The sequence below is a fragment of the Taudactylus pleione genome, unplaced genomic scaffold (assembly GCF_031769625.1).
Source record: "Taudactylus pleione unplaced genomic scaffold, aTauple2 ptg000240l, whole genome shotgun sequence".
NCBI classification, from domain to species: Eukaryota; Metazoa; Chordata; class Amphibia; order Anura; family Myobatrachidae; genus Taudactylus; species Taudactylus pleione.
In genome coordinates, this window is record NW_028284642.1 from 215,720 (window position 1) to 228,332 (window position 12,613).

The 12,613-nt window shown below is 46.4% G+C and overlaps 1 protein-coding gene across 1 annotated transcript in view; it reads left to right on the forward strand.

Annotated features, from left to right (window-relative positions):
• GPSM1 (G protein signaling modulator 1) overlaps positions 1–4,274 on the forward strand; it is a 209,702-nt gene extending 205,428 nt beyond the window's left edge. Inside the window, exon 8 of the mRNA XM_088479542.1 lies at positions 2,685–4,274. Within this exon, the coding sequence (XP_088335668.1) occupies positions 2,685–2,879 (195 nt within the window). The 3' untranslated portion in view covers positions 2,880–4,274. The remainder of the gene's footprint in view (positions 1–2,684) is intronic.
• The last annotated feature ends 8,339 nt before the right edge of the window (positions 4,275–12,613 follow it).

Consider the following 12,613-nt stretch of genomic DNA (forward strand, 5'->3'; position numbering starts at 1 on the left):
TTGTAAATAGAAATCACTGGAAGTAAAATGCGCTGAGTCAGCTACTTGCAGAAAATAAAAGGTGAGATTCTAAGGCTGCCGTGGATTAGTTTTTGGGACACCTCAGGTCCCGAAAAAAAAACCCTGATAAGTGTCGTCATGTCGACTTTGGGGCTAATTGGATAGCCCCGAGCGAGCTAATTAGCTGCTGTAATTTACGGCGACTAATTGATTATTATTTAGTGACACAGTAATACATACTGTGGGCCATATCCAATGAGGGGATTCAAATATAATAAATAGATCGATGGGCCATGATTATTACATTTATTTTATTAGAGACCATAATATTATATATATATTAAATCATAGTTTTATGTTAATTGGGGACATTACATTAATGAATGATAGAAGCACATCCATGCTAGCATTTGTAATGTAATTGATGCCTCTAATAATATGGCCCCATTTAACATACAAATATTATTGTCTGCATAAATGTAAAAATATATAATTTTTCTCAGGCAAAAATGTTTTTCAATGAGGCACAAGCTGGCACTTACACGGGCTTAAGGGGGATTCTCTATGGAGAAAGGCCGAGACCACCCTTATATTTCTCCACAACATAAAGATTCAGAGCCGGACGCTATTTGCGCTCGCTTGTTCAGAAAAAGGGGCTGGCTATTTAAATTGAGCGCTTGCTCTTTGCGGTGTGTTGACGTCTCTATGTCTGAGCGAGTGAACGAAACATGCGCTCGCTATTTTTTTACAGACGCCCCCCTCGCCGCTCGCATCATACGTCATCTCCGCTATTTATTAGATTAATCGAGTACATCGAAAGGCGTCTGAACTACTCGCAGTGTTTGTGGTAGCATTTTCCTACCGCAATCATCAAATTAGCAGGCACTCGCTATTTGGCGAGCGCTCGATTTCCGATCGCACTGACTGGTTGGCGCATGTGCATTACGACCCATACGCATGTGCAGATGTGCAAACGAGCGGCTCTGAATCAGGCCCTCTGTTCCCTGTGTGTAAGCTGTCCACACCTCACAGAGCAGAGAAGAAAGGAAAGGGAGCCTCAGGCTAATGGCGGGTTCCCCTGGCTTCCTGCTGTCCTGGATGTGTAGTTTCTGCCGCATCCACCTCATGTCCGTGTAGCAACGGCCAGCCGAAATCGCGAGGGTTCCTCACCGTCTGCTACCTCACTATTCCTGGGTAAGCACTGAGAATCACACTAGACAGAACAAGGCAGAAATTTGCGGAGGAGGAAACTCTGACCGGGCTCTGCACAAGCATGGCGCCCAAACTGGCGCCTTTTGTGTCACTGCAGAGAGACATCGATAAACCAGGCTTAGCAGACACGAACAGAGATGCAGAAGTTCATACTTTGAAGATTCATCGGGAAACGTAGAGGGACATGTGTAGACTGTGTGTGTGCGCCTGTCTGTCCGTGGGTGTGTGCGGCTGGGGGGGCGAGGTGTGTGTGTCTGTATGTGGGTGGGTGTTTGTGTGTCTGTGGGTATGTGTGTCTGTATGTATGTGAGTGGGGGTGTGGGTGTGTGTGTGTGTGTCCATTTGTCTGAGTGTGTGTCCATCTGTATGTGGGTGGTTGTGTGTGTGACTGTATGTGGGTGGTGGGGTTGGGGGTCTGTGGGTGTGTCCATCTGTCGGGGGGTATGTGTGTCCATCTATCGGTATGTATGTGGGTGGGTGGGTGTGTCTGTCTGTTCCCATATTTTCTCTGCTACAATCGACGGCACGAATAATCAATATATGATACATATATAGAGCTAATACGTCCCTTAATGATGTGACGTCCTGGTTATAGGGCGACGACTTATGTCTCCTTCATTAAATGAGTCCATGAATGGTGGTCACTTGGTCGATATAGATAATAAAGATACTGAAAGGAAACCAATATGTAGTAATTTCATTCAATAAATTAGAGACATGGATCTTTTTTCAATGCACATATGACGGTGTAGCCCACTCACAATAGAATTGGGGTAAACCAATATATCAAGGTATCTTTTTCACAACCCAACATAACAGAGTTGAAAATTCCCCCTTCATATGCTAAGTATATAGTAATAGGCGTACCCAGACTCACAGCACAGTAACGGTATATAATCCCATCAATGTATCTGTAATAGGCGTACCCAGACTCACAGCACAGTAACGGTATATAATCCCATCAATGTATCTGTAATAGGCGTACCCAGACTCACAGCACAGTAACGGTATATAATCCCATCAATGTATCTGTAATAGGCGTACCCAGACTCACAGCACAGTAACGGTATATAATCCCATCAATGTATCTGTAATAGGCGTACCCAGACTCACAGCACAGTAACGGTATATAATCCCATCACTGTGCTGTATCTGTAATAGGCGTACCCAGACTCACAGCACAGTAACGGTATATAATCCCATCAAGATGTGGCCATCCCTGTAATTAGGCTGTTTAGCTTTTATTTTGGACTGACACTGCTCATCAGGACAGGCAGATCCCCTCCAGCCCCCTGCTCTGATCTCCCAGCCATCGGTCCTGCAGTGTTGTAGTGTAAGAGCTGCTCATTTCTCTCCATGGTCACCAGCTTGTAACTAGTCTGATCATTTCCTTCATTCAGTTTTTATCAATGTCCCTGGCTATAGAAGTATCGATTATTAGATGAAATAACTGACCTCCTTCTTACTTCTAGTCTTCCCGGATTGATGACCAAAGATGTGCCCCGCCAGACTCCACGCCACGAGGACCCACCATGCCCGACGAAGACTTCTTCAGTCTCATCCAGAGAGTACAGGCCAAGAGGATGGATGAACAAAGAGTGGACCTCGCGTCCAACCAGGAAGATGGAGAACACCAAGACAATCAGAGGCGGCTGAGCAACAGCTAAGTGCTAGCTCTTGTGCCCGGACAAACAACTGCCTTTTAAAAAGGACACCGCTCTCCGAGGTTCTGACTCCATGTAGCAGAGAACAATGGCGTATTAGCGCAGCCGATGCATAGGGGTTAGGTGGATAAGTGAAGTATCTTTGGCCAATTAGTAAATGACAATACGGAATATCCATTTTTTATAGGGTGATTTTTTTAGGCAATTAATGAACAATGTGCCGCAGTTTTCAGACGGACATTCCTCGCGGCAGACGCCAGTTTATAGATATGTAACGCTGGCCACACGAGTTGGCTGTATTACGTTACAGTATATTACGCAGCCGGTCACTAAGAGCCTTCTTACTAAATGGCCAAATGAGATATTCTGTTTTGTATCTTACCAGACATTTCTTATTCTCTTACGAATGGATGCGGCTGGTGACACTGCACACGATATACAATACGGGCTCCTCATATCACACAGTGACTGATAATAGCAATAACAGAGCAGGCAGCAGGGGGCGCTGATCTGCCAGCTAACACCGGCCGTCTCAGTCTGCCAGTCATTACCACATGCCAATCCCGGCATTCCCTACAGAGCAATCTCTATGGTGGGCTGTGTTCTGCTCTGCCCCCTACTCTATGGTTACCATGTTAGTTGGAGCAGCCATCTCTACAGAACAGATCAGAGGTACGGCTGCCCCTCTCTGCCTTCCTCTATCTGTGCTGCCCGATTACTTACATTGGCACTATGCTCCCCGCCAGTTGTGGCATGGGCTGCTATGGAGGGAAAGCGGGCATAGTCCAGCTGTCATCCTATAACAGTCTATAATATGTCCCAATGCAGTGAGGGGCCCAAAGTGATCCATTAAGGTAATCTAGGTGCTATATTGTACAACAATTTACTTATGTGGCAGAAACACCAGTATTTATTGTATTTAGGGGCATATGTATCAAAGCGTGATGTGAGATATATATCACCTACCAATCAGCTTCTAACTTACATTCTGCAGGCTGTGATTAAGAAATGATAGCTTGGAGCGGATTGGTTGGTGATATATATTTCACATCAAGCTTTGATACATAGACCCCTACATAGGCCCCTTAGTCCATTAAGTTGTATGTTGTTTCTTTGAGAATAATATTTTTTCCTTCCCTTTATAATTTAGCATTATATCTCTGCTTCAGTATAGATCCCTGCTGGCCAGATTACAGATCCCACAGAGTGACTACAGCTAAGTGATCCCTACTCCCCCCCCCTCATATACCATCAGTACCCTAATGTAACCTGCACAGTTAGAACGTGGCTCCTATATAGTATGTCTGAGTTACGGACACCCCTGCAGGACAGTAGCCTCCGCTGTGCATAGAGGAACTATAACTGCAATAGCGAAAGGTGAACGAACCTTTATGGAAAGGCGCAAATTTGTAACTTATCTATCTCCCTAAAACTCTCTGTCATGTGACACTGCCAGGCGGCCATCGCAGCGCCATTCATCGTTATAAAAGCCAAAAACACTAAATACCATTAAATGACACTGAATTTAGTAGCCAGGAATAGAAAACAAAACAGATTCACCAACCCCAACTGATACGTAACCAGAACCAGGCACCAAATAATCTGCTAAGGTACGTATCCACTAGCAGACTACAACATTGTAATGGTACCATCGTTCCTCATCCCCTGCAGCGCCTACACCCAGCAATATGTCATTATTCAGCGCAGGCTCCTCCCTCATCCCCTGCCGTACTTACACCCAGCGATATGTCATTATTCAGCGCAGGCTCCTCCCTCATCCCCTGCCGTACTTACACCCAGCGATATGTCATTATTCAGCGCAGGCTCCTCCCTCATCCCCTGCCGTACCTACACCCAGCGATATGTCATTATTCAGCCCAGTTTGTCGTTGTTGTCAGATTGACCAGCATGTTCCGGCGATGATTGATGTCGAAAACGACCAGCGGGAGCGCGCTTCACTGGTCGTTTTCAACATTTTTATGCCCAATTTGTGAACAATTAATGAGCGATTGAACGATAACGTTATCATTCAATCGCTCATTTTTATTTTAATCATTTGAATCGCCTAGTGGATACGCGGCTTTACACCACAGAAATCTATTGTGTTATACCAGTCTGTTACTTCAGGCATAAATGTTATAATGACACATTATACGGTGATTGGAAGTCGGCAATTGCCAGCAACGTTCTTACATCACTCAGAGATGTGCGCGTGCAGAATGGTCGCTTTTCTATAACGCCCCCAGAAGCGACGCGCCTAGATTCGTATGGAGACCAAGTGGCCCATTTATCAATAATCACATACGCAATATTGGTGCCCATGATCGCTTTGCAGTATGCGATATTACTGGCCGTATGTATTAACAGAAGCTCGGAGTGAATAACTCCTGTGCATGCACAGTCTACGGGCCACGCCGTGCGGTGGCCATTGCCTGGGAGGAACGTCTAGCTCATGGGCTATAACCGTAGGGAACAAAATCTCCCATAGAAACCTATGGGGGCAGCTGATGTCAGAAATACCTCCAGCGATCCCTCCATAGTACATCTGGGGGATACTTATACCCATTTTCGGGTGATATCAACAAATATTGTTTTCAGAAAATATGCAGCATATTAATGATAAATAGTGCCCCAAATAAAATGCGCATATTTACCTCCCATACAACCTGCGTCAGGTGGTCTCCTCCTCCCGCTCGGCCTGCGCTGGTTCCCCACCCTGTCAATCTCCCATTCAGGATCCTTTAGACGTCTCCAATTCCCAAAAACTGAATTCGGACCTATTTATCGACAGTGATTATCGGCTACTGGATGACAGGGGGATTGGGGTACGAGCAGTAGCTCCCCCTAATCATAGCATCGTCATTCCATGGTACGGTCATTATCACACCGTCCTAATCTCAGATGGCCGCAACAAACATCCAAAAACTGGAAGTGGGCGCAGAACCGACGGAAACGCCACAAACTGTACTTGAATGTAATGAATTATTTATTTGCAGAATTGTCTTTTATCAGGATCACTTTATAAGAAGAGGTACCGGACTGTTCCTGACAAACACATCTGCCAAATATATGAAACCTTTGTTTATTGTGCTTAATAAAGAAAATATTTTGTGGGCTACTGGCATGGCGCCCTCATTTCAGGCTGTGCGCCCGTCCTATTCGTCCAGGACACTGCGTGCGCAGAGGGTGGGGTCTCTTCCTGCCGCTCCTTACCCCAGCGCTGCCCGGAATCGCTGTATCGCTCAGGGTCTTCCCATTGTATGTACCATCAGTGATATTTTCCCCTGTATTGTCTGTGTAATGGTCCCTGTACGGCGCTATGGGCACTATGTCATGCCATAAATAAAATATAATAATTATAGAATGTATCTTGTAACCAAACGCTGTAATTAGACTGTGTAATACAAATTGTGTGTGTGTGTGTGTGTATATATATATATATATATATATATATATATATACACACACACATATATACACACAGAGCAAAGGTTTTAGGCAGGTGTGGAACAAATGCTGCAAAGTAATGGGTCGTACACACTAGACGATAAAAGATAACGATATATCATTTATATCGTCCAGTGTGTATGCAAACGACCAATATTGTGCGCTCCCGCAGGTCGTTAGCAATGTTTGCTGTAGTGCGCACATGCAGGCCGATCTGACGATATCCCGAGAAAGTGCCTGTTCAGGGATGTGGCAGGATGACGTCACTGAATGGGTTATACACTGTATGATATCAATGTCCATCAGCACATGATTATGCTATATTGCAGTGACTTATGTGACTACAGAGGTGTCTACATACATCTAGCCTCCTGCCGTGGCGTGCCTCTGTACTGCTACGCGTCTTATCACTTACTTCTAATGCGTCTTATTGGCACAGTGATGTTAGAATATAGGCATGCTGTGTAGCACAAGCAGCTACTGCCGATTATAATATTGTGTGTGTAGCTGTATCTGCATGCCTATATGTTCTGTGTGTGTGACTGTGGGTGCATCTGTATGCCTATATTCTGTGTGTGACTGCGGGTGTATCTGCATGCCTATATTCTGTGTGTGTGTGACTGCGGGTGTATCTGCATGCCTATATTCTGTGTGTGTGACTGCGGGTGTATGTGCATGCCTATATTCTGTGTGTGTGACTGCGGGTGTGTCTGCATGCCTATATGTTCTGTGTGTGACTGCGGCTGTATGTGCATGCCTATATTCTGTGTGTGTGACTGCGGGTGTATCTGCATGCCTATATTCTGTGTGTGTGACTGCGGCTGTATGTGCATGCCTATATTCTGTGTGTGACTGCGGGTGTATCTGCATGCCTATATTCTGTGTGTGTGTGACTGCGGGTGTATCTGCATGCCTATATTCTGTGTGTGTGACTGCGGCTGTATGTGCATGCCTATATTCTGTGTGTGACACTGCGGGTGTATGTGCATGCCTGTATTCTGTGTGTGTGACTGCGGGTGTATGTGCATGCAAAAAGCTACGTTACAGTGTCATCAGCCGATGACACAGCCACAATCACAGCCACTGACCCTGTATCGTAGCGTGTCACATGCAGATACCCCGTCACACAGAACATAGGCATGTCACATGCAGATACCCCGTCACACAGAACATAGGCATGTCACATGCAGATACCCCGTCACACAGAACATAGGCATGTCACATGCAGATACCCCGTCACACAGAACATAGGCATGTCACATGCAGATACCCCGTCACACAGAACATAGGCATGTCACATGCAGATACCCCGTCACACAGAACATAGGCATGTCACATGCAGATACCCCGTCACACAGAACATAGGCATGTCACATGCAGATACCCCGTCACACAGAACATAGGCATGTCACATGCAGATACCCCGTCACACAGAACATAGGCATGTCACATGCAGATACCCCGTCACACAGAACATAGGCATGTCACATGCAGATACCCCGTCACACAGAACATAGGCATGTCACATGCAGATACCCCGTCACACAGAACATAGGCATGTCACATGCAGATACCCCGTCACACAGAACATAGGCATGTCACATGCAGATACCCCGTCACACAGAACATAGGCATGTCACATGCAGATACCCCGTCACACAGAACATAGGCATGTCACATGCAGATACCCCGTCACACAGAACATAGGCATGTCACATGCAGATACCCCGTCACACAGAACATAGGCATGTCACATGCAGATACCCCGTCACACAGAACATAGGCATGTCACATGCAGATACCCCGTCACACAGAACATAGGCATGTCACATGCAGATACCCCGTCACACAGAACATAGGCATGTCACATGCAGATACCCCGTCACACAGAACATAGGCATGTCACATGCAGATACCCCGTCACACAGAACATAGGCATGTCACATGCAGATACCCCGTCACACAGAACATAGGCATGTCACATGCAGATACCCCGTCACACAGAACATAGGCATGTCACATGCAGATACCCCGTCACACAGAACATAGGCATGTCACATGCAGATACCCCGTCACACAGAACATAGGCATGTCACATGCAGATACCCCGTCACACAGAACATAGGCATGTCACATGCAGATACCCCGTCACACAGAACATAGGCATGTCACATGCAGATACCCCGTCACACAGAACATAGGCATGTCACATATCATTATCACCAGCAGAAGCCGCTTGTGCCTCATATTCGCATCACTGTATGAATAAGACACATTTGAAAGGATAAAGCCAAACGAAAATACGCTCTGCGTAATGTGTAACGCGACTTGTAGCGCATGAAGAATAGATGTATGTGGACACATTGCTATAATTGGATTTATGTTGTATACTGCGTCATCAGAAACCGAATCTTTTACCATTTCATCATGAACGAAGTCTAACAAACATAAAAACGTACTGAAACGCAGACTGTACAAATCCATAAGGGTGAAGGTTCTATCCCCAATACTACATAGAAAGTAACTAGTCCACATAATCCAGTGTATAATGAAACGTACTATAATACAGGTACAGGAAATACGGTAACACAGACGTCAGCGATAAAACACAGGAGCCTCTCACTAATCATCCTGGTTCTACGTGTATTTTACCTCCTCACCAATCTCCACCTTCAATGTGTTAATGTTTTATTGCAGATAAAGTCCCTACCTGGGAGCGAGGAAAATTCTCCACGCTGAATAAATAATTGTTATTTATAGATAAAACAGAGACATACTGTAACAGTGGTTAGAGAAACGCAGATATAAGCCGGCTACTGAGTGTTGTAGTGCCCCTGGCGCAGATACGCATTTCACCATCCCCTTCTGTATTATGGATTTGCCGTATTAGACTAGCGCAGCTTTACGCCCTGATGTGCGGTCACATACTGCGACATACTCTGGGTGCTTCGCGCTCTGCCAGTCACTCGGTGCAGAAACATTACATCTGGTCTCACACGTGGCAAGAAAAAGTGCTTTAACTATTAAACTGGCATCGACTCCACAGATTCATACAACAGAACCAATGTGGGCGTCTCCTATCAGGGGTGAAACGCGCTGATGACAATCTATACACATCGCATACTACGCAATATGCAGAGTATTCAGCATTTACATTTCCCCTTTATGGTTACACGTATCCGTAATTTATACACAAAATCTATTCATTTATATTTATAAATAATACATCACTTACATTCCCTCTATACATCTCCAGTATTACTCTCTCTCTTCCTTTTATGTAGAATACATACTGTATATATACAGTCCCTATATAACACGCCACTTCCATCTCTACATTTTCTATATACAATCTCCCCAGTATAGCCCTCGTGTCTCACTATAATCACTCCTACACATAATATGTAGTATAGCTCCCCAGTATAGCCCTCGTGTCTCACTATAATCACTCCTACACATAATATGTACTATAGCTCCCCAGTATAGCCCTCGTGTCTCACTATAATCACTCCTACACATAATATGTAGTATAGCTCCCCAGTATAGCCCTCGTGTCTCACTATAATCACTCCTACACATAATATGTAGTATAGCTCCCCAGTATAGCCCTCGTGTCTCACTATAATCACTCCTACACATAATATGTAGTATAGCTCCCCAGTATAGCCCTCGTGTCTCACTATAATCACTCCTACACATAATATGTACTATAGCTCCCCAGTATAGCCCTCGTGTCTCACTATAATCACTCCTACACATAATATGTAGTATAGCTCCCCAGTATAGCCCTCGTGTCTCACTATAATCACTCCTACACATAATATGTAGTATAGCTCCCCAGTATAGCCCTCGTGTCTCACTATAATCACTCCTACACATAATATGTAGTATAGCTCCCCAGTATAGCCCTCGTGTCTCACTATAATCACTCCTACACATAATATGTAGTATAGCTCATACACACTAGAGGAAATTATAACATTTTAAATAGAATTGTAAAAAAAAAAGCAACGCAGGCACTATACCGAGCATCATAACGCAGTCACTATCGCGCATTATAAAGCAGTCACTATACCGCGCATCATAACGCAGGCACTATACCGCGCATCATAACGCAGGCACTATACCGCGCATCATAACGCAGGCACTATACCAGGCATCATAACGCAGGCACTATACCGCGCATCATAACGCAGGCACTATACCGCGCATCATAACGCAGGCACTATACCGCGAATCATAATGCAGGCAAAGTCTTGGTACACATCGCTTTTTGCAGGTCCAGCACACATCTGGTAAAGTGCTGGAAAATGCTACAGGAATAAACGGCATCATGGCAGCCAATCAGAAAAGACGATGTGAGATCTCTCACAGAATTCTCTCTTCTATGCCCTCACCACCACTGTCACATGTGGTCTTATGTTCCTGCTCTTTCCAATATTTCCTATAGAGGGAGAGAACACAGGGAAAGCTGCACTACTGCGGGACACTATATGAACCAGCATCCTAACCCTCCCTCACTCCCTATCCCATCCCCCCCCCAGTGCCTAAACCTACCCTCCTCACTCTTTACCTAACCCCCCCTTTGGTGCCTAACCCTAGCCCTCCCCGATGACAGTGCTTACCGTCAGGATGCCGGTGTTCGTGATTCTGGCAGATGTCTGGACTCCCGTCTGCTGGGATTAGAACTACATCCCAAAACTTACAGTCCGATTGTAATTAGCAAATGACAGTCTGTATGCTAAGAGCTGCTGTACAGCAGGATGTGTGGTCCTAGCACTGGTATAGGATGTATACCAGAGAGTATATACACAGACATAGTGCTGGTCACACCTACTACAGCCAGACACAGACACAGGTGTGACCAGCACTACTACAGCCAGGCACAGACCTAGGTGTGACCAGCACTACTACAGCCAGGCACAGACACAGGTGTGACCAGCACTACTACAGCCAGGCACAGACACAGGTGTGACCAGCACTACTACAGCCAGGCACAGACACAGGTGTGACCAGCACTACTACAGCCAGGCACAGACCTAGGTGTGACCAGCACTACTACAGCCAGGCACAGACCTAGGTGTGACCAGCACTACTACAGCCAGACACAGACCTAGGTGTGACCAGCACTACTACAGCCAGACACAGACCTAGGTGTGACCAGCACTACTACAGCCAGACACAGACACAGGTGTGACCAGCACTACTACAGCCAGACACAGACACAGGTGTGACCAGCACTACTACAGCCAGACACAGACACAGGTGTGACCAGCACTACTACAGCCAGACACAGACACAGGTGTGACCAGCACTACTACAGCCAGACACAGGTGTGACCAGCACTACTACAGCCAGACACAGACCTAGGTGTGACCAGCACTACTACAGCCAGACACAGACCTAGGTGTGACCAGCACTACTACAGCCAGGCACAGGTGTGACCAGCACTACTACAGCCAGACACAGACCTAGGTGTGACCAGCACTACTACAGCCAGGCACAGACCTAGGTGTGACCAGCACTACTACAGCCAGACACAGACACAGGTGTGACCAGCACTACTACAGCCAGGCACAGACACAGGTGTGACCAGCACTACTACAGACAGACCTAGGTGTGACCAGCACTACTACAGCCAGGCACAGACACAGGTGTGACCAGCACTACTACAGCCAGGCACAGACCTAGGTGTGACCAGCACTACTACAGCCAGACACAGACACAGGTGTGACCAGCACTACTACAGACAGACCTAGGTGTGACCAGCACTACTACAGCCAGACACAGGTGTGACCAGCACTACTACAGCCAGACACAGACCTAGGTGTGACCAGCGCTACTACAGCCAGGCACAGACCTAGGTGTGACCAGCGCTACTACAGCCAGGCACAGACCTAGGTGTGACCAGCACTACTACAGCCAGACACAGACACAGGTGTGACCAGCACTACTACAGCCAGACACAGACACAGGTGTGACCAGCACTACTACAGACAGACCTAGGTGTGACCAGCACTACTACAGCCAGACACAGGTGTGACCAGCACTACTACAGCCAGACACAGGTGTGACCAGCACTACTACAGCCAGACACAGACCTAGGTGTGACCAGCGCTACTACAGCCAGGCACAGACCTAGGTGTGACCAGCGCTACTACAGCCAGGCACAGACCTAGGTGTGACCAGCACTACTACAGCCAGACACAGGTGTGACCAGCACTACTACAGCCAGACACAGACACAGGTGTGACCAGCACTACTACAGCCAGACACAGACACAGGTGTGA